The sequence below is a fragment of the Urocitellus parryii genome, unplaced genomic scaffold (genome assembly GCF_045843805.1).
Source record: "Urocitellus parryii isolate mUroPar1 unplaced genomic scaffold, mUroPar1.hap1 Scaffold_3765, whole genome shotgun sequence".
Lineage (NCBI taxonomy): Eukaryota > Metazoa > Chordata > Mammalia > Rodentia > Sciuridae > Urocitellus > Urocitellus parryii.
Genome location: NW_027553383.1, coordinates 17,857 through 39,711, shown reverse-complemented (window position 1 = coordinate 39,711; position 21,855 = coordinate 17,857). Strand labels below are relative to the sequence as shown.

The following is a 21,855-nucleotide window of genomic DNA, read 5'->3' as shown; positions in this document are numbered from 1 at the left end:
ACTGGGGAGGCTGACACCGGAGGATGGCCAGATGGAGGCCAGCCTCAGCAACTTAGCAGGGTCCTGAGCCACTTAGGGAAGACCCTGTCTCAAAAATGACAGTGAAAATGGGGTGCGGCTCCGTGGCTCATTAGTGTGGCTCTCCTGGGCTCGATTCCCAGAGCCAGTGCACACGTATGGAAGGTGACATCTGTGAGTGATAAAAAGCATCACTTAGGAAATACACGGACCTGTCACATCGTCACTTATCGGGTCCTGGTCATGGGTGCCCAAGAGCCCCGCACCCGTGGCCCGTGACGCTAAGCTCAGGGCTCGGCGTGCCACCTCTTGTCCCAGCACCCTCCCCTCTGGTTTGGTGGCCCCTGGGGGACCTGTGGCTGGGGCCTCTCTCAGGACTCCTGGACTTTTATCTTGCAGAGCTCAGGAGGCAGCTTCCATGAGACCGTGAGTGGACCCGGCCCCTCTTCCCCACGGAACTGGGCACTTCCAAGGGCGAGATGGTTTTCATCTTTACTGTCCCTTGGCCCCCACTGGACGGGCTCCGCGTGTGGGCACCACAGACCCCCTTCAAGGAGAATCTTGCAAAGTTTGCTTTCGTCCCCAAATCAAGAGAGTCGGGGGGGGGGGGGACACAACTCAGCCGTCCCCGGGGCCCCTCTGCTCTCCCCAGGCCCTGGGTGGGAGTGGACGTCCGACTCTTTCCCCTCCCCTGGCCCCAGATTCCCACGAACCGCTTCCTGCTGCCCAATCCCGGCAACTACCAGGTGAGGATCAGGGTCAAGGACAACAGGAACTTCTACAGCAGCTGGAGCCCCTGGGGCGCCCCCCAGAGCTTCCGTGAGTGGGCGGCCTCCCGGGTCCCCAGGGTCGTGAGTGGGCAGCTTCCCGGTCCCTCTAGTCCGAGGATGGCGGGTCCCTGGGGGGGACAGCGGGGATGGCACGTTCTGCCCTTGGCCCCTCCGTCTCCGCCCCCGAGGAGGGCCCCGGCCAGGCCAGGTGGACGCACCAGTGTCAAGGGGCAGTAATTCCTTCTAGTGACCCCACGCTGACCAGAGGGCGCAGGTTTCCAGGGAGCCCGGGGCTGCCCGGCCTGGCCTTCAGTGACTGCAGGGCGTCGCAGGGAGGGCTGCCGCCCCCTCCCCTTGGGGCCCATCCTGGGCCATGGGGCAGCCCCGGACGTGAGCCCTGCTGTCCCCTCTCGCTCAGAGTGTGACCCTGATGAGGACCGGCCCTCGCGCGTCTTGCAGACCTCTCTGCTGGCGGCGGGTGGGACGCTGGCCATCGTGCTGCTGGGGCTGCTCCTCTGCAGACGGTAGGTGACCGCTGGGGGGACCCCACGTCCCGGTATCCAGCCCCACTTGGGCTCCGAGTAGGGGACCCTGGTTGAGGCCATCGGGTCCCTCAGGGAAGCCCGGTTCCCAGGCCTCTTGGGGCAGCGGACGCCAAGTTCCCGAGGGGAGGAGCCACATCCCAATCAGGGACTCAGATCCAGGGTCCCCCTCCTGGTCCAGCCCCTCCTCGTCCCCTTCAGTGGTGGCCACCTGCTGCAGGCAGGGGACAGTCCTGGGAGGGGGCGCTAGCCTGGAGGGTCAGCTGGGGTCGGGCCGCAGGCTCAGGTCAGGAGTTTGGACTAGGAATCCCAAGTGACCAGCCGAGGCCACCCCTGCCCCCAGATCCACACTGAGGGCTGTGCTTGGGGTCAGGGGAGAAGCCCTGCAGGTGGGAGGGGGCTGGCCGGGGTCGAGGGAGGCCCTGCTGGGTGGTGGGCTTCTGGGTCCCAGGAGGTCGCGGTGAGGAGTGACCTCAGGGTCGTCTCCGCGGATCCCCGCCCCCCTGGGCCCTGCCTGCGGTGGTGGCCTTGGGTTCCCAGCCCGCGTCCCTCTCCTCCCAGGTTCTCCCTGATGCAGAGGCTGTTCCCTCCCGTCCCCCGCGTGAAAGCGACCGTCTGTGACCACGTGCCCAATGGCGAGATGGTATGTCGTCGGACGTGGGGTGGCCACTGCCCTGCCCAGCAGACAGCATGGTAGTGGGGTGGGACCTCCAGCCCCGGGTGCGAGGACCCCAGTGACTTTGCTAACAGCCCGCCCGTCCCCACAGCTGGCCCTGGAGGCCGCGGGAGACGACTGTCCAGTGGCCCAGGTGCAGGACTTGGAGGAGCCCTGATGGGCCAGCATAGGACCCGCAGGCTGTCATACTGCAGGGCGGCCCCAGGCCAGGCTGCAGGACCAGTGGACAGTGCCAAGGGAGGGACAGGAGACAGACATGCAGAGCCCACGCTGCCGGAGAATAAAAGCCGAGCATCAGGTCCACCTCCACCTGGTGTCCCGCCTGCTCACTGGCCCTCAAGGGACTTGCGCCACCCAGGCTGCTCCGCCCAAGGACCAGGGGGACTGGCCGCGCCTGGCCACAGAGTCGGGTCCTGCCGCGGAGGGATCCCTGTCTCCTGTCAGTCACCGAAGTCGTCTCTGAAGCTGGGTTTTAGGTGCCCCTCCCCCAAGGCCTGCCTGTCCCCACCCCGACCCCAGGTGGTCACTATGGAAGATGGACAGGGCTCCCAGTCTGTGGCCCCAGAGCCCGGGAGTGACTTCAGCTGCTGCTCGGACTTAACCAAGTGCTCCCTAAGCACGACCCCCACTGGACAGTGACCTCCACAAGCAATGACTTCCCAGGAAATGGCCCTGGGGTCACCCACTGGCCCTTCAGCTCAGCTTGGGGCTGTCCTTGACAAGGAGAGAAAAAACCTGAGTTGATACCAGGCTGTGACAAGCCTCTGCAGAGGCAGGAAGCAGGGACCTGCAGACTGACCTCCTAGGACAGTGGCCCCAGGGACCAGGAAACTCATGTCACCAGGCTCCAGTCACCAGGGTGCCCACGTCAGGTCCCAGCTGGCCCTATCAGGGACCCCGGTGGCCAGCTGGGGCTCAGGGTCAGGTTACCCCGGGAGCTGCAGGAGGGACGGACACTGGCCAAGTGACCCACACCTGACCCTGGGCTCAGAGGGTGGCTCCTAGGACCCGCAGTGGGGACCCCCGGGACCCTGAGGCCCCAGGTCACTCCCCGAGGCTGGACCCCAGCTTCTGCAGGACACGGCCAAGCTCATGGGTCACCTCTGGGCCCGAGCTCTCCCTAACCCTAACCCTCAGCCTGGTGTGGAGGGGACTCTGGGAGGTCGGAGCTCCCAGGAGCAGCCCATGAAGGGGACAAAGGTCCTCGGACAGACCTTGAGAGCCCCTGCCCGTCTACCATGGAGGACCCAGGAGGAGGTGCCTCTAGGGGCAGGAACAGCCTCAGCTGATCCTGGACCTCGGGCTTCCAGAGCCTCAGCTGCTCCCCCGACAGGAGGCCACCGTCCAGAAGCCTGTCCTGCCCAGGGAAGCCCGGCTGACCCTCTGTCCCCCCAGCGTCCTGCTGACCCGCGACCCCCCCAGGCCCAGGCAGGGTGCGCACGCGGCCGTGGTGTCCTGTTTATTTCTCGGCAGGTGCCACAGGGAACATGATTGCGGACTCGCTGTGCGCAGCGGCTAGTGCTTGGGGAGTGGACACGGTTCTGTTAAATAAATACTCACGCGGGCCCTACAAGCTCTGGACTCTGGGTCTGCCTGGGGGCCTGCCCGGGGCCCGCAGGACATGGTCAGGACGCCCGGCACCCGCGCGCGGAGCGGGGCGTCCGTGGTCACAGGTCACCGTGAGTCCCTCAGCGCCCCGGCCCCGACAGACACCCTGGCCAGGACAGACGGGAATTTCTGGAAGGTCCATGGTCGCTGGCGGTGGGCGCTCCCACCCTCTGGTCCCTGGCGGACGGCCCCGGCGACGCTCGGGGCGCCTAGATGACCTTCTTGAGCTCGTCATAGAGCACCAGGACGAAGGCGCCACCCATGCCCCGCAGGACGTTGGACCAGGCGCCCTTGAAGAAGGCCCTGCCGCCCTCGTCCTTGAAGATCTTCCTCCAGCAGTCCACGGTGCCCGTGTACATGATGTCCGCTGCGGGGACAGGGCGGGCGGTCAGGAGGGACGGGGCGGACGCCACCCACCCCGGGGGCCTCAGACCGGGGGCCGCCTGACGTGGTCACTGCGGCCGGAGCTCGGACCAGAGACCCTGCTGCCTGCCAGGTGCCCACGGGCCGCCCCCTACAGGGTCAGCCGAGTCCCCCCGTAGGACCACGGCTCCCTGGACGTGCAGACTGCCGCAGGGACAGAAGCCTGTCCCTCGGGACCCCCTGCAGCCCCCGCCGCCCCCAGGCCCGGGTCAGTACCTGTCTTACGCCCCGACTGCATCATCATGCGCCGCCGCACCGTGTCGAAGGGGTAGGAGACCACGCCGGCCACCGCCGTGACGGTCTGCGCGATCATCCAGCTGATGACGATGTGCGTGTTCTTGGGGTCGGGCAGCATGCCTGTGGACGCGCAGGCCAGGGTCAGCCCCGCTAATCCCCGCTCCCTCCAGGGAAACCCCAGGGACGGGCCACCCTCCCTCTGCTCAAGGTCAAGACAGGGTCACCCAGGGCCCCCGCAGCCCCAGAGGCCGGAGGCCAGGGCCCAGAGTGGCCACTCTGCAGGGGGAGGAGCTGTCCAGGTGAAGGACAGCAGGCCCCAGTCCTGACCCCAGGGCCTGAGAAGGTGACTGCACGTGGACACAGAGTTTAGAGACCGTGAAGCCCCCTCCCAGGGCCCTGCCCTTCCCGAGCGGAGGCCGGCTCAGAGGCGGGGGGGGGGGGGGGGGGGGAGGGCTGCCTGGCCTCCGGCCTCACTCACCCTTGGCCGTGTCGTAGACCCCGAAGTAGGCCGCGCGGTAGATGATGATGCCCTGCACGGACACGTTGAAGCCCTGGTACAGGCCGCGGAGGCCGTCCGACTTGGTGATCTTCACCAGGCAGTCGCCCAGGCCCTTGAACTCGCGCTCCGCGCCCGACTTGCCCACGTCGGCCGCCAGGCGGGTCCTGGCGAAGTCCAGCGGGTAGACGAAGCACAGGGAGGTGGCCCCGGCCGCGCCCCCGGAGGCCAGGTTGCCGGCGAAGTACCTCCAGAACTGCGTGTGCTTGTCCACGCCGCCCAGGAAGACCTGCTTGTACTTGTCCTTGAAGGCGAAGTTGAGGGCTTGCGTGGGGAAGTAGCGGATGACATTGGCCATGTTACCCCTCCAGAAGGACAGCACGCCCTGCTCCTTGGGGATGCGGACGATGCAGTCCATGATGCCCTTGTACTGCTTGTCGGCCGCGATCTGCTTGCTGGCATGTTGCACCTGCGGGGAGGCCCAGGGCGGAGGTCAGAGGAGGGCACTGCGCACCTGGCCCACCTGCGCGCACAGCAGGTGTCCTGGGAAAACTGCGCCTGCGCAGGCTGACCAGTGCACGGCCTCCACCTTGAGCAGCCCCTCTGGGTCCTAAGTGGTCATCAGGCCATCTGCGCTCGCAACGTTTCACTGTAACCCGGTCCTTGCAACAGTGTTGCCAACCCCGGGCTACTCCGTGGGACACCCTCAAGGGCGCACAGCTCACGGGGACTGATGGCTAGCTACATGGTGCACTGTGAAAACTCAGACCAGGACCAACGTCCAGTGTCTCGAACCTGGGGTCGCTGGTCCTGGTAACGGAAAGGGTCGCACTGCAAGATGCAAGCCTGGAGGCAGCCCAAGGCCACTGTCCAAGCCCACCGGGTCCCCGTGACCCGCTCAAGGTCACAGCCACTAGGCCGGTCTGCGCAGCTACGCAGACGCGCATGCGCCTGACAGGCGGCGCCGCAGCCCCCAGGGCGCTGGGCCCAATGCGCAGGCGCAGAGTCCCCGCCCCTGAAATGCGGCAGCGCCCCGGTGGCCAAGCCCCCGGAAGTCGGCGCAGCGCGGACAAAGCGTCCACGGCCTCCGACTTCCGGCGCCTGCCTGCCCTCCCGCCGGCCGGGTGCACGCGGCCCAGCCGCCCGCGCGCCCCAAACCCCAGCCCCGGGCCGGCCGCGCGCCCACCTGCAGCAGCAGCTTGACCCGCTCGATGGGGGCCACGGCCGTCTTGGAGATGGCGGCGGCGATGCCCCCGGCCAGGAAGTCCTTGGCGAAGGAGATGGCCTGTTCCGTCATGGTGGCGCGGGGTCAGCGGAGCGGGCGGAGAGCCGGAGCGCGGGCGCCGAGAGCCGGAGGAAGGCCGCCGCTAGCGCAGCGCTGCCGCCACTGGGACCGAAAGGACGGGGCCGCCAGCGCGCAGCCGCTAAGGCCGCCACGCCCCGCCCACGCCCCGCCCCGCGCCCCGCGCCGCGATTGGCTGTGCCGCCCGCCCGCGCCCCGCCCCGCGGCCCGCGCGCTGCCCCCATTGGCCGCGCCGCCCGCCCACGTCCCGCCCCCGCACGCTGCCGCGCCCCCGCGGGCTGCCGGGAGCCCCGCCCCGCCCTGCGCCCCTGGCCTTGGGCCCAGGGGCCGCCCCGCCCCGAGGCCTGTCGGGAGCCGGGCCCCGCCTCTGCGCCTGGCGGGCCGGGGGCTCTGCGGCGGCGGTGGCTGTGACCTTGACAAGGTCGAGGCGTGGTCCGGATGCGTGGCTCCCGTGGGGGGCCTTGCAGCCTGCAGTCCTGCCGCGAGGCCCAGTCCACCCCGACAGGACGTGTGTCCCGCTTCTCTCGATGTCTGTGCTCGCGACACGTGGTGCCCCGACCTGGCCCCTGTCGCCCCCAGACCCGACACCTGTCCCCCCGCCCCTGTGCGTGCCCAACCTCAGCCCCATCCTGAGTCCACCTGCGGGTCCTGGAGCCCCTCCCTGACACCTCTGTCCCCGGGGACCTGGGGTGTCTCCGCTAGGTGCCCTCGGCCTCCACGTGCCCTGTGTTCCCACCTCGCGCTTGCTCCCTGGGAGCTGCTGACCGGGGCAGGAGCCCTGGCCGTGACAGCCTGTCTGTCCCCCCGTGGAATGCACGTGGCCCGAGGGTCCCCAGGCCGTCCCCGCACTCCGTCCACCCCTGCCTGCCTTTCTTCCCTTCCTCCACGTCCCTCTGCTCCTCTTCCTCTCTCTGTGTCCCTCCCTCACTGGACCTCAGGGCCTCGTGCATGCGGGGCCCGCGCTGGCCAGGCCTACCCCGGCTGGACCCCTCTCCTCTCCCTGCTCCCTGTTCTCTTGCTCGCTTCCTCTCTCTCTCCTGTCCCTGGGCCTGTTCTGCTGCCGTGGGTGGACGTGGGGTCTGGCCCTGGGAGTCTACTGTGCGTCCCTGAGGCTGGGGTGCAGGGTGGACAGGGAGGAGATGATCCCCCGGGGTTGGCCAGGCTCCCTCTGGGGGCTCTGAGCAGGGGGCCAGGGAGGCCGGGTCTCACAGACATTTAGGCCGAGGTTACAGAATGGGCCTGAAGGGGTTGGGAGGGACAGCTGCAGCCTGAGATCCAGTTCTGTCTGGTCAGTGTGGGTCAGGCCTGGCTCCTGGAATGTGCTTCCTGATCCAGCTCTGGGAGCCAGTAACCCCTGTGCCCTCAAGGGTGTGCCCTGGGGGAGTGGGGACAAGGAGGAGGGGTCAGGCACACCTCAGGGGGGGGGGACGGGGACCCCCACCAAGAGCAGCTGGGGAAAGGAAGGGTGCACGGTGTCCCTACCCTGCATCCCACCCGAGACCCCCTGCAGCCATCCAGGGGACTCCCCCTGTCCTGCTGGGGGGGGGGGTTGGTGCTGCAAAAATGCGTCCCTAGAAAGCCACTGTCCCCCAGAAGGGCCTTGGGGGCCTGGTGGAGGGGCTGTCCCCTCCGAGGTTGGTTGTCCTTGATCTGTGTCCTCCCAGGGCCCAGGTAAGGCTGGCTTATCCAGAGCTGGATCTAGCAGGCAGCTCTGGTATGCAGCAGGCGCCCAGGGCCTCCAGAGGGAGTGAGTGACTTCCAGGGAAAGCAGGGTGCTGCCCAGTGGGGACCTGCGCTGACCCCTGCCCTCGTGGATCCTGCTGGTGTCTGGGTCCCGGAAGCCACTGCACAGGGACATGGGCAGGGACCTGGCCCACCCGCAGCAGGTGGTCTGGACAGTGCTCCCACAAGTGAGGACAGTGGCCTGTGGCCAGGTTTCTCCAAGTCTCTTTAATCCCTTCCAGGGGACACACAGGGACGGGTGGTCCAGGAGCCCCGGGGACCTCCCTGTGGCCTCTACGTGGTTCCGGCGTCTCTTCCTGGCCTGAAGGCCGGGGTTGCCTGGGGCTGGTGCGGGGTGGGGGGGGGGGGCGCTGGGCAGTGTCTGTGGGAGGACGCATCAAGGAGAGTGTCCCTCAGCTGTGAGGGGTGTGGTCACCCGTGGGAAGTGCTCCTGCAGGGCAGCAGGAGGGGACACCTGCCGCTGGCCTCTGTGGGTCCTCACGCAGGGCAGCGGTGGAGAGGGATGCGCGGCTCCAGGGGTCACTCCTGGGCCTCGGACTGCAGCAGCCAGCATGGCGTGGGGCATGGGTGGCCCTTGGGACAGAGCGGTGGCCTCTCTGACAGAGGTGTCTCCACAGAGGGCCCTACGTCGGCCTCCGCCCTTCCTCTCTGACCTGCGTCCCTCACAGCCTGGAGCGGCCTTTGCAGGGGACCTAGGTGGCCAGTCTGCTCCCTGGTGCCTGGAAGCTTCTACAGGGTGGGGCCGTCTTGGCCCAGTGCCACCCGCCTGAGGGCCAGCGGCTGGAGAAGAAGCCAGAGTCTTCGAAGCCAGGCGTCCATCATGCATTTGAAAGGTGTTAAGAGGGACGTGGTCAGCAGAGGACGGTCTTGCACAAGCCCACATCACACTCCTGTAAACACGGGCACGGTGTTTGTGCCCTTGTGCGTCTATGTCACCTGTGCCTCTCATGCAGATCCAGAACGGGCAGGTGCGCTCTCCCTGCCCACCGTGGGGGCTGGCAGGGGGCCCTTCCTCCATGCCCGCAGCAAGCCCGCTAGGTCACTTCGAGCCGCAGCTGTCTGTCTGCAGAGGGAGAGCGCGCCTGGCTCTTGGCCGGGCTGGGGGCTACCCCCGTGGACCGGCGTCAGCAAGCCTCGCTTTCAAAGTAGCCGCATCGTCCACCGGAGGCTCCCTCCGACCCGCGGCTGGGAGGGCAGAGTGGAGGTCCCCGCCTGCCACGCTCAGGGTCTCCCGGCTGCATCCTGAGGACACCAAGCCGGCCCAGCCCCGAGGGTGTGCGCACAGCACTGGTTCCCCAGGCCGCCGTGTTGGGACGGGGTGTGGTGGCCCTGGGAGGGACCCTGCCCCGGGGACTCCACTCGGCCAGCAGTGGAGAAGGGGCAGCACGAGGAAGGAGCAGAGGACACAGGGCGGGGACAGGCCAGCCACGAGCTCCGGCGCTGGCCGTGGGTTGGGCTTTGCCTGCGCCAGGCCAGATGGAGGCCGTACCTCGCGCCGCCAGCCCGGGAGCTGTGGCTAGGCCTCAGGGTCAGCACCTCGCGGAGACTGGCCGCCGCCTGCGGGCAGGTCTGCGGGCCGCGCGGGGCTGGGAGGCGGGCGGCGGGTCAGGGCTCAGAGCAGGGCGCACGGAGCCAGGAAGGTGGCTTTATTCTCTCTGTCCCGCCAGGCCCGGTCCACGTGCCCACGTGAGCCCACAGCGTGGGGACCCCGGGCTCCCTCCGCGACGGGCTCCCTCCACGATGCCCACACAAAGGTCACTGCGGGGCGTCAGGGGCGCACGCGGATGCCCAGGACTGCGCCCGGGAAGTCCCCGGCGGGCGCCACCTGCATGTCCCCGAAGCCGTGCTGCTCCAGCAGGCGCCGGCCCTCGCCCAGCGTCCAGTCCCTGCCCGGCGTCTGCACCAGCAGGTCCAGCTTCTGCCTCAGGCCACGCCGGGCGGCCCCCGGGTCCTCGTCCAGGGCAACTTCCGCCAGCAAGAGGCCGCCTCCTGTGGGGACAGGCAGGGGCTGGAGTCGTGGGCCACCTCGGGGGTCTGCACCAGGGACAGCGCCACCGGGGCCCCGGGGTCAGCAGGACAGGACGCCGGGCGGGGACACGGGCAGCAGGCGGAGGGTCAGCAGCGCTGCTCACGGGAGGGCGAGGCCTGCGTGGGCGGGGCCTTGTGGGCGGGGCCTTGTGGGCGGGGCCAGCTCCTGACGCTCAAGCACTTGGGAACCCAGGGCAGCCTGGGCTGCAGCACGTGACCCTCGGGGACGGGGAAGCTGGACACGGGAGGCCAGTGGGCGGCCACCTGTGGACAGCACGAGGGAGCGGGACGGGGCCCGGCCACAGCACAGGGTCCTGGCAGGAGCCGTGGTGGCGAGAGCCGGGTGCAGGAGGGGCAGGGGCGTCCCCACCTCCGGGAGCGCCCAGGGTAGGAGGCCCGAGGTGTCGCTCGCTGGCCAGCGCTGGCCGCTCCTCCGTAACTGCAGGGGGCTCCCAGCCCTGGACACCGCGGATCGCGGGGCACAGGCCCAACCAGCAGCTGTGCGTCGCCCGGAACCGCGGTCCCGGCTGCGCAGCAGAGGACTCCCGGCCCCAGGACGGGCGATGGCCAGGGGCCAGCCACGGCCACAGGGCCACTGTGCACCCAGGCAGACCCCGGGACAGGGCTGAGCCTTTGAAAGGCCAAGGTGACATCCTGGGCTCTTGGTGACCTTCCTCTGTCCCTGGGGTCACTAGTGTGCCCCCTGTCCTGTCCACGGAGGGCAGGTCTGGACCCCAGCGTCCAGCACAGCCCAGCCACTCCACAGCAGAGCACAGCAGTGTGGCTTTGGGACACACGATCCTCAGAGCCTCGTCACCCATGTCCCCACCGTCCTGGAGTCAGGCAGGGCTGGGTGGCCACCTGTCCCCTGTGAAATGGACCCCGGGGTGGGATGACCCCTGCTCCAGTCCCCGACCCTCTGGGTGGGAAAGGGGACCCGCTCTCACCCGGCCGGCAGCACCCTGCGACCCTCCTCAGCAGCTGGTGGACCTTGTCGTCCGGCCACTCGGGCGGCAGGCGGGGCAGGATGTACAGGTCAGCCGCGGGCAGGGCGTCCCTGGACGGGTCACCTGGTGGAGAGGCAGGAGAGGCAGCTGGGACCACAGACGCAGCCTGACTCCCCAGGGTGGCTCCAGACGGAGTCCAGCAGGGTCTCTGCAGGGGTCATCAGTGCAGGGCCCTGAGATGGGCTCCTCCTGGGTCAGGGGGCCCTCATGCCATGGCCGTGTCCTCCCCAGAGACAGAGGAGGGGACACAGACCCAGAGGAGGACCCCGTGGGGACGGAGGCAGAGACTGCAGTGAGGGGCCACCCGCCCAGGGCCACCTGGAGCCCAGGAGCTGGAGAGGCAGGAGGAGCCCCTGGAGCCCTGGAGGGAGCTCAGCTGGGGACCTGGGTCCAGCCTCTGTCCCCCAGGGCTGGGGCCTGGACTCGTGCCTTAGAGTTCGTTTTAAGGGCCTGGTTTGGGGGCTTGGGGTGGCCGCCCAGGGGACCCACACACTGGGTGCTGGTCTCCTCCTGTGGGTGCAGAAACCTCTCTGTTGTTTACTCCCAGCTCTGCCTTGTCCAGGAGGGGACAGGGAAAGGCCCACGGACGGGAGCCCAGGGCAGCAGGGGCAGGAACTGTGAGTCAGCGGGGAACGGCAGGCAGGAGGCAGAGGGCGGTGGACGGTCCGCAGGTGAGGTCTGCGGTCACTGCCCTTTTCTCTGAAGTCCCAAGCCGTGCTGGGCCTGAGCCCTGGGCCCCGGCTGCCGCCTCTGGTGGACACGTGGGAGGGAACTAAGCAGTGCCCAGGCCGTCAGGAGACTTCCTCAGGTCCAGAGCAACATCCCCAGCACCACCGGGAAGTGCTTCCGGCAGTCTAACCTATGGCCTTCCTTCCTTGGGGGTCCCGATGGACACCTGCGGAAGTCCATCTTGGTCCTTGTGCACCCCACGACTGCGTCCAACACCGCTCACCTTACTCCAAGGTCACAGACACCCGGGGACAGAAACAGGCTCACACAGGCACAGGACACGGGTGCTTTCCGCACAGGGGGGGATGTCGCCTGGCCAAGGTCACCACGTGGCACTCACCAGGCACCAAGCTGACGCGGGCCGCCGGTCCGTCCTGGGACTGGAAGCAGGACACCTGCTGCAGCTCGTCGGGGACGTCCAGCACTGTCACCTCCAGCCGTGGGCACTCCCGGGCCAGCTCCCAGGCCAGGGCGCCCCTGCAGCCTGCAGGGGACCAAACACACATGTGGGGACCCTGTGGGCCCTTAGGGGCCTGGGGAGCCTGCGCTCTCCACGGGTGAACCTGACCATGTTTGAGGGTCAGCACTGAGGCCAGCAGTGCAAACTACACCTGGCGGAGGTCAGTGGGGCTGGCACTGATTCCTCCTTGAATGCAGATGCGATGGCTGGTGCTGCCGCAGCCACTCTGGCCCCCCAGGAGGAGCTGGGTGCAGAGGATGGGAAAATGCAGGCGGGTGGCCAGGGAGTCCACCGAGTTCCCTGAGCCCATCAGGCTCCTTGGGACTCTATGTGCTCCTCCCCCCTCTGCCCAGGGACAAAGATGGGCTGGAGTGAAAAGGATTAACTAGAAAGAACCGGACATGGTCAGGGGCTTCCAGCCTCTGCACCTCTGGACAGCCACCAGGAGGGGCCTCTGCAGCAGACCCGGGCCACCCGAGGGACCTCCCCCCTGGGCCCCCAGCGGAGGTCCTCTGAGGCTCATGAACCGCGGCCTGCTCGGCCAGTCTCATCAATGCCAGGTACGGTCAGGAGGAAGGGCTGACCCACCTCCCAGGAGGCAGGCGGAGGAGAACCGCGACAGGTCGAAGGCCGAGGCCAGGCGGCGGGCGGTCAGCGTGGAGAGGGTGTGCTCGGCCTTCAGGGCCTGCAGCTGCGTCTCCCGGCAGGGGGAGCCCTAGGGCAGAAGGGGTCTGAGGGAGCTGCGGACCCCACGATCCACAGCCATCTGGGCACCTGTGTGGCCCAGCAGGGAGCTTGGGGGCCGGGCTGGGGAGGCCGCGCAGGCCTCATCCCAACTGCCCGGGAGGCGGAGGCAGGGAGACTCCAGTGTAGGGCAGCCAAGTCAGCTTGGGAGACCGTGTCTCAGAAATAAAGGGGCTGCCAGGTGCGGTGGCTCACACCTGCCATCCCGGCTGCCCGGGAGGCTGAGGCAGGAGGTCTGCAAGCTGGAGGCCAGCCGGGACAACTTGGGGGAGGCCCTAAGCATTTAGTGAGACCCTGTCTCCAAATAAAAACTAACAAGGGCTGGGGACCATGGTTAAGGGCCCCTCGCTCCATCCCTGAAAGAAAAATACAATAAAATACCAAATAAGGGCTGGGCACTCGCCAGCGTGGGACGGAAAGAAAGGGCGGCGAGTTCAGGGACCTGTGGACTGTCCCTCCATGGGGAATTCGGGTGCTGCTGGGCATCGGGGAGCACTGGCCGCCCACTCTGTTCCAGCCAAGAGCACTGCCAAGCTCAAAGGATCAGGAGCCCGGGCCAGGCGGCCTGTGGGGCCACAGCTGACCAGGAATGTGCGTCCTTGGCGAGGCCCCTTGACCTCCCAAACCCGGCGGCCCCCCTGTCCCTCGGGTGGGCAGAGCCATCCGGGTGCTCACGGGCCCCGCCCCTCGCCCTGGGTGGGCGGAGTCTCTGCGCTCACCTCCTGGTCCCCGGGAGCCCCGCCGTGCCGTCCCTCCCGCAGGGTGCGCTCCAGGTGGCTGAAGAGGTCCCAGGTGCGCTGGTCACTGTGCAGGATGAGGCCGTGCAGGGAGTGCCCGCCGCTGGACACCAGGTGCCGCCCGGCCAGCTCCGTGTTGCTGTAACCTGCAGAGCGGGCGGCGGCGCTGCTGTCCAGGGTGACCACACCCTGCCCAGCGAGCAGCCAGAGCCACCATCCGATCACGGCTCGCTGCTCGGAGCAGCCCAGCGGGCAGGACCGTCTCCACCTAGCATCCGTCCACCCAGCTGTCTGTCATCTGTCTGTCCGTCCGCCGGTCACCCAGCCTGTCCACGATCTCCACTGTCCCTCCCACCATGCGCCCACCCAGCTGCAGAACCAGGTAGAGCCATCCGTCTGTCAGCGTGTCCGTCCATCCTGGTCAGCCTCGCGGGACGGACTCGGCCATGGACAGTTCCTCCCTCCCTTCTCCCCCAGCCCCCACCTCCCGCCTCATCTGCCGGGTGCGCCCGGCTGCTCCAGCTAAGGCCCGTCCGGGGTCCCCCAAGCCCCCGGCGGTCACCTTGCTCCGTCTTCCGCAGCAAGCCCAGGGCCACGCAGACCTCCAGCAACCTCCTGGTCCCGCACACGGAGGCGTCCACGGCGCGGGCCACGTCCGCCGCCCCCCGGGGCGCGCCGTCGCTGAGCAGGTCGAACACCTTGAGCCTGCAGGCCGTGAACAGGGCCTGCGGGAAGGGCGCGCTGAGGGCTGGGGCTGGCCAGGGCCTTCCTCCCGCGCCCCCGGTGGAGCTGGACGCTGCCGGGAGCAATCAGCTTCGGACCCCACTCGGTTCTCGTACGGAGATCCCGAGCATCCCCGGATGCGCTCCCTGCCGCGGCCCTACCCCAGGACCTTGGCACGTGACTAAAGACGCGTCTATAAGGAGCGGGCCCCTCGCCCACGGTACCTTGGACACTTTGAAGCCGTCTATCAGGTCCAGGAGGCCGGCCGGGAACGGGGGCTGGGCCGCCACCGCCCTGTTGCAACTGGCCTCGCTTGAGTCCCCCTCCGCCTCCGACACGCCCCTCAGGCTGCCCGGGGAGCCGGGGCCAGCGCCAGGGTCCACGTGGCTCTGAACAGGCCCCGGGTGGCCCGCGTCCAGGTCACCGAGGGCCTCGAAGCTGTCCACGGGCGGGATGGAGTCGTGCTTGACCCTCCGCACGTCCTGGCCGCGGGGCGGGTAGTAGAGCTGGGCCAGCTGCTTGCAGAAGCGGTTCAGCGGGAAGCCCACCACGTTGAGGAAGTCCCCGCGGACCGACTCCACCAGCATGCCCCCCAGCGACTGGATGCCGTAGCCCCCGGCCTTGTCCCTGCGGGGAGGAGCGCGCATGCGCGGGTCTGCCCGGGCCTCCAGCCCTGGGCGCTGCCCGGCTGCCATGAGGGCCGGAGCCAGGCTCTGCCCTCTTCCCGGGACCCGCTCCAGCTCCCCGGGGGGAGCGTCCAGCAGGGGTGCCCCTCCCCGGCCGGACTCACATGGGCTCCCCGCTGTGGATGTACTCCCACAGCAGGTCCTCGGACAGCTCCGAGAAGGTCACCCTCGTCTCCTCGTAGAACTCCGAGACCTGCGTCTCCAGCAGGCGGTCTGCACGGACGAGAGCCGGCGGTCAGCGCCTGAGTGTGCCCGAGGCGGAGGCTCAGCGGGGACGGAGGAGCAGGAGGACGGAGCATCAGCAACCAGGGCACGGAGCCAGCAGTGGGGAGGGCCACGGGGACAGGGCTGGTCTCCTGGGGACCCTCAGACAGGAGCTGGGGGTGGCCACGAGGGCCCGGGCTGTGGGCAGCAACCTGTGGGAAACTCGGGGGTCTGTGGGAGACCCCCCCAGCTCTGCAGGTGACCAAGGGGCCTGGTGTGGGACAGGGTCTCTGCAGAGGTGGTCAGTGCAGGGTCCTGAGATGGGCTCCTCCTGGTCAGGGGGCCCTCATGCCATGGCCATGTCCTCCCCAGAGACAGAGGAGGGGACACAGACCCAGAGGAGGACCCCGTAGAGACGGAGGCAGAGACTGCAGTGAGGGGCCACCAGCCCAGGGCCACCTGGAGCCCAGGAGCTGGAGAGGCAGGAGGAGCCCCCTGGAGCCCTGGAGGGAGCTGGACACCGCTGTGCAGAGGCGCCCAACCCTCCACACAGGCCAGTCCTTCCCGGGCAGTGGGCAGAGTCCTCCCTTCCCCACGTGCAGGGACAGGTAGCCGCCCGCCCAGTGCTCAGGAGGCGGCAGCTGCCCCTTACCTGCGGTGGTGCAGTGGACGATGGCCACTCCGGTGAACACGCTGTGCTCTTTGCCGCTCAACCTACGAGGCCCAGAGCCCAGCGGGCACTTAGCGGCCATGGGGACAGCGTCATATCCCCGCCCCACCCCCGCCAGGCTGCCCCACCGTCCAGCCACGGTCCCCAGGAAAGGCCTGGTCAATCTCATCTGGGGGCCCCGTGTGGACCGGAGGGATCACCACCCCAGGAGGCCGCCAGCAGGGCCCCTAGCCCCGTCCACCCCGCCGGGGCCTGCTCTGCTGGACCTGCAGCCCAGGAGGCCTGGGGGGAACCGGCGCCCACCTTGAAAGCATGTGGTAGGCGTCCTGCTTGTCCACGGGCTTCTCCAGAACCAGCCCGTCCACTGCCTGCAAGAAAGGGACCCAAGGCTTCCCCACTGCCCACTCCCCGGCCACCTGAGCGCTCACGGCCCCTTACTCTCAGGCCCTGGGGTAGAGGCCAGGCCTCCCCCATGCCAGGCGAGCTCCCCCAGGGGAGCCCCACCCAGCCCTGGGAGACGTCCTGCTGGTGCCCAGCGGCCCCTGAGCTGGCCACGCCCTTGCCTCGGCCTCCTGGGCAGCTTGGGCCGCAGGCGGGTGCCACCGTGCCCGGCTCATTTCTTTTATTGAAACGAAACTGACACACGAGGTTCACCAGTGCAGAGTGACAATTCAGGGCATTAGCACAGGTGGCCGCCATATCCACGTGTCCATCCCGAACGAGGATGTGTTTGTTGGTCTCCTCAAAGGAGACCCCAGGCAGGCGTGGTGGCCCACACGTGGAACCCAGAGCCTGGGAGGCCGGGGCAGGAGGACTGCAAGCTCAAGGCCAGCCTCGGAAGTGAGCAAGACCCTGTCCCAACAAAGAGGGACATGTGGACAGAGGCCACACAGAGGACAGATGGCCATGGGATGATAAGGCAGAGATGGACGCACATCTATAGGCCAGAACAGCCGTGGGGCGCGGCGCCACGTTCTCCCCAGCCTCGGACACAAGCCCCGCCCACGTCCATGCAGATAGGGGGCTCAGACCCCCGGTGGTCGCTGGCTGCGCTGGAAGCTCTGGGGGGTGGCACCGTCCCTGCAGCCCTGGGAAACGGCACATGCCCAACCACAGCAGCGCAACACCCGCTGCCCCTGCGTGTGGGAACCGCAGCAGACAGACGCCCAGCTCCGCAACCCCCGGGGCACTCACCACGATAGTGTCCGCCCCGATGACCACGTCGGGCGTCCGGAGGTCCTTCTGCAGGCAAGCAGACCAGGTTCAGGTGGGCTCCCCCGGCCTCCCATGGCCTCCCCCTCACTTGCGGGTGTCGCTGTTACTCAGCTGACTTCTGGGGGAAGGTCCCCAGCGTGACCCCCTGCAGGGCTGGTGCAACACCATGTCCTGAAGGCCACTCCTGGAGCCCGGGGCAGGTGCCCCTGGACCCCTCCGGGGACGACCTTCTGTACCAGGGGCCCAGGAGGCCAGCGCGCTCTGCTCTGGGGCCCAGATGCCCTCCACCCATTGGGACCTAGGACCTCAAGGTCGCCGGCCACTCGGTGTAAGGGGAGGAACTGGTTCGCAGAACCAGGAAGCCATCCAGGCCGAAAGCCCAAGACTCAGTGCAATTGGCGCACAGCCTCAGCGCGCGTATCACCCACCCCGGGGCGACAGTGACGGCCACCTCCCTGTTCACAGCGAGACGCCAGCCTTAGCTGGGAGGGGCTCACGAGTCCTGGGCGTCGGGGCCCAGCACCCAGCACGGGGACCAATAGAGGAGCCACTGATTGTGCCCAAGGGGAGCGCGCACGAGGGCGCAGCACCGCACAGGCGGTGGGGAGCGCGGTACTCTACCGGCAACGCGGAGCGCATGCGCGCGTGCGGGCGCATCACCCCGCGCAGGTGGCTCTAGTCCTTCTATAGGATCCTGCCGTCTGTGGCACGCACCCTACCCTAAGGACCAGCCCCGCCAACCCTGCCCGTGCCATCCCACTCCGCCATCAGCTGCCTTAACCCTGCGCCCCCCATGCACTCGGCTGTATTCATCACGGTGGGCGTGGTGGCCCTTAGGGTCAGTTACACCATCAGCAATACCCTACCCTGACCCGTGCCTTAAGTTCCCTGGGTATCAATTATGATGCCTGTTACACTGTCACTCAGCGACCCTTCAGTACCGGGTCCTATTAATAATCATAGCAGCGCATCACACAGTTAGCACACAGCAGCAGAAAAGCAAGAGTAATTGTGTGTTAACGTCCACACTAGAGTGTCACGGTGTAACACCCGGCGGTGGAAACCCGCGTGGTAGGTCCGAGATTGCGGTCCTACGTTCGCTGCAACATTGTCTCCTACTAACAGAGACGGATATGAACGGCGAGTCTTGAACCAGCTGACTATTAACTGTAACAGAAGCTCACACTAGAACACCCCGCCACAGAGACGCTGCATTCCTCCGGTACCCTAAACGTCCACGCTGAGCCTGGCGGGGGGGGGGGGGGGGGGGGGGTGCACGCCTGTGATCCCAGCAGCTCGGGAGGCTGAGGCAGGAGGACCGCGAGTTCAAAGGCAGCCTCAGCAATTTAGAGAGGCCCCAACTCACCCCCAGCCCTATTTTATGTCCCAGTGGTCGAGTGCCCCTGCATTAAGGGCCGCAGAGGAGCCAGCCCCACTCCTGCCACGGCCTGGTGCGGAGCTGCGTGCGCCGACTTGGCGCCCCGAGGTCCCTTAGTGCCACCCAGCGAGGGAGCAGGGCAGCCCGCTTGCCTGGTGCAGTCGGTGCGCCACCTCCAGGGCTTTCTGCTTGGCCGTCTCGATGGCGTAGGCGTAGGGGCTGGGGAAGGAGGCTTTGCTGAGCGTCTCTTTGAACTTGGATGGCACCACCTCGAACCGTAGGCCCTGGAACACACAGGAGCGTCTGGGGGCCGGAGGCCGCCAGGGGCAGGGGAGCGCGCAATGGCGCAGCAGTGCACAGGCACAGGCGGCGGTGCAGGAGGGCTGGGTCTGCCGAAAACGGGCACCTTCCCGCGCTCTGTCCCTCTCCCCAGCTGCCCGCCAGGTGGCTCAGCCGTCATTTAGGGCCACCAGCTGCTGGGGACCTCGGAACTGCTGGAAAAGGCTGGGCGAGGCAGACACACTGCCGGAACTGTCATGGTTACATGGTGGCTCCTGGTACCTACCACTCCGCCCCGCTGATTCTGTGTCTTAAATGATTATACCAATTACAATAGTCATCCCATAGCAAGAGATCGATGATTCACCACGTCCGGCTGAATGACCCTGTTAGTCGCGACCATACATCCCCTTATAACACACAGCCATGGAAACGCTGCCTGATCTGTCTCCTCAGGGCACAGGGCAGTATTGATTGGGGCCCTGGGGTCGCAGCTCCGGGGAGTCAGGTGGCCTCTGACATACCCAAAGGTCAGTGAACTCACAGTGTCCCACCGTGAGGGGGCAAATCCCCTGTGGACACTTCCTGTCCCCACCCATGGGGCTGCACGTGGCCCTCCCCACCCATTTCTCCTGGACCTGCCGGGCCCTACCCCTCTGTCCCCGTGGTGGACCTCTGGACAGCACCCCACCCCCAGTCTACCCACCTGTCTCTCCACCACCTCGGCCAGGGCCTTCTCCCTCAGCACTGGCCGCTGCCCAGGCACCTCTCCCCACCATCCACCTCTGCTCTGGACGCCCCCACGACCGCCCCAGGACACCCAGGCCGGGCAGCCACTGACCCTGCCCACAGACCAGCAGGCCACTAGGCCCTGGACCCCACGCTGCAGACCCCAACCCCTAGACCATGTGGTCCCCTTCCCTGGGGCCTGGGGAACCCCCATCCCTGGATCCCCCTCCTTATGCTCCACAAAAGAACCTTTTCCTCTTCCCTGTGGTCACTGAAGCCCTGCCCGGGGTCACTAGGGTCCCCCTAAGCCTTCCAGTCACCCCAGTCACTAGGACCACCTCCCCAGGGACCCGCATCCCCCACCAGGACCTCCCCCAGCCTCTGGCCCCTGAGCAGGACCAGAGCCCTATTACTGGGGCCTGTGGTCACCAGAGCCGCGTCACTAGGATGTGCCCCACCTGGTCACTCGTCCCCATCCCCATCAGTTAGGAAAAACCCCACCTCCGTCACTAAGACCCCCACCAGGTCACTATGGGTCCCCAAAAGGGCCCCGACCCCTGTCACTAGAATCCCCCCATTTCTGGTCACTAGGTCACCCCCACCCAGTTACTGGGACTCTCACCTCTGGTCACGAGGGTCCCCTGGTCACTAGGTCACCCCCATGCAGTCATTGGGACCTCAATCTGGTCACTAGGGCCCCATGGTCACTAGGTCACCCCCACGCAGTCACTGGGATTCTCACATCTGGTCACTAGGGACCCCTGGTCACTAGGTCACCCCCACGCAGTCACTGGGATCCTCACCTCTGGTCACTAGGTCACCCCCACACAGTCACTGGGACCCTCACCTCTGGTCACTAAGGTCCCTTGGTCACTAGGTCACCCCCACACAGTCACTGGGACCCTCCCCTCTGCTCACGAGGGTCCCCTGGTCACTAGGTCACCCCCACGCAGTCACTGGGACCCTCACCTCTGGTCACTAGGGTCCCCTGGTCACTAGGTCACCCCCACGCAGTCACTGGGACCCTCCCCTCTGGTCACTAAGGTCCCCTGGTCACTAAGTCACCCCCACAGTCACTGGGACCCTCCCTCTGGTCACCAGGGTCCCCTGGTCACTAGGTTACCCCCATGCAATCATGGGACCCTCCCCTCTGGTCCCTAGGGTCCCCTGGTCACTAGGGCCGGTTGTCAGGAGGCCCTCCGACCCGGTCACTAGCCCCTGTCCTGCGTCACTGGGCGGGCGGTGGCACTGCGCGGGGTCCCCAGGAGCCCGGGGTCAGCCGCCCTGCCCTGCGCCCTGCCGGCCCTCACCGCGTTGCTGAGGATCTCCTGGCGGCGCGGGGAGGCGCTGGCCAGCACCACGCGCTTGTGCAGCAGCTTCCCGATCACCGGACACAGCGCCATGGCTCCGCTGGACCCGAGTCCGCGGCCCCGACCCGCAGGTCCCGAGCCACCGCCGCAGAGGAAGCGGCCGCCGGAGCCCCGCCCCGCCCGGCGAAGCCACGCCCCTCCAGCCACGCCCCCGGCAAGAGCGCCTGACTTCCGCCTCCTCCAGGGACGAAGCCACACCCCCTCGTCGGCCCGCGCCCCTAAGCCACGCCCATGCCCCGCCTACTTCAGACAGGAAGCCCGGTTCCTACTACGCCCCGTCCTCCGCCACCGCGCGCCCTGGCCCCGAGCCTATCAGAGACGTAGCCGCGCCCCTCACGCCACGCCCCCGGCAATGGCGCGCCAGGGCCCTACGTCCGCCGCAGAAGCCACACCCCTTTGGCGGCCAGCGCCCTCCGTACGCCACGCCTAGGCCACGCCCCTGCCAGAGAGGAAGCCACGTCCCTACTACGCGTAGTCCTTGGCAACTGCGCGCCCTGGCCCCGCCTCTGTCAGAGACGAAGACGCGCCCCTCCACGCCACGCCACGCCCCCGGCAGGAGCGCGCCAGGGTCCTAGGTCCGCCTCAGAAGCCACACCCCGCTTGGCGGCAAGTGCCGCCTCTACGCCATGCCTAGACTACGTCCTTGTCAGAGAGGATGGCACGTCACGACTCCGCCTCCTTCTTAGCAACAGCGTGCCCTGGCCCCGCCCCTGTCAGCGGCGAAGCCACGCCCCTGCTACTCCTCGCCCCGCCCCCCGGCAACCGCGAGCTCAGGTCCCGCCCCTTCCGAGACGAAGCTCCGCCCCTACTACTCCTCCCCCCCCCCTCCCGGCAAACGCGCGCTCTGGCCCGCCCCTGCTAGACCAGAAGCCGCGCCCCGCCTACTCGTCTCCCTTGACAACGGACCACCCAGGTCCCGCCCCTGTCAGGGACGAGGCCACGCCCCTGTCTCTCCTCTCCCCGGCAACCGCGCGCTCTGGCCCCGCCCCTACTAGACCAGAAGCCGCGCCCCTCCTACTCGTCGCCCTTGACAACAGACTACCCAGGCCACGCCCCCGCCACGCCTCGCCGCTGCAGCCG

The 21,855-nt window shown here is 67.8% G+C and overlaps 2 protein-coding genes across 2 annotated transcripts; both read right to left on the bottom strand.

Annotated features, from left to right (window-relative positions):
- Positions 1–3,450: 3,450 nt before the first annotated feature.
- Positions 3,451–6,179, bottom strand: LOC113177782 (ADP/ATP translocase 3). The gene is made up of 4 exons (XM_026382295.2): positions 5,957–6,179; positions 4,753–5,239; positions 4,254–4,394; positions 3,451–3,981 (listed from the first exon to the last, which is right to left on the bottom strand). The coding sequence occupies exons 1-4, from the start codon at positions 6,065–6,067 to the stop codon at positions 3,824–3,826; spliced, it is 897 nt and encodes a 298-aa protein (XP_026238080.1). The 5' UTR covers positions 6,068–6,179; the 3' UTR covers positions 3,451–3,823.
- Positions 6,180–8,169: 1,990 nt separating this feature from the next.
- Positions 8,170–20,898, bottom strand: LOC113177787 (putative bifunctional dTTP/UTP pyrophosphatase/methyltransferase protein). The gene is made up of 13 exons (XM_077794691.1): positions 20,716–20,898; positions 18,550–18,681; positions 16,999–17,046; positions 16,108–16,172; positions 15,787–15,848; positions 15,035–15,143; positions 14,469–14,871; positions 14,084–14,246; positions 13,504–13,667; positions 12,629–12,755; positions 11,921–12,064; positions 10,792–10,914; positions 8,170–9,805 (listed from the first exon to the last, which is right to left on the bottom strand). The coding sequence occupies exons 1-13, from the start codon at positions 20,806–20,808 to the stop codon at positions 9,585–9,587; spliced, it is 1,854 nt and encodes a 617-aa protein (XP_077650817.1). The 5' UTR covers positions 20,809–20,898; the 3' UTR covers positions 8,170–9,584.
- Between the last annotated feature and the right edge of the window lie 957 nt (positions 20,899–21,855).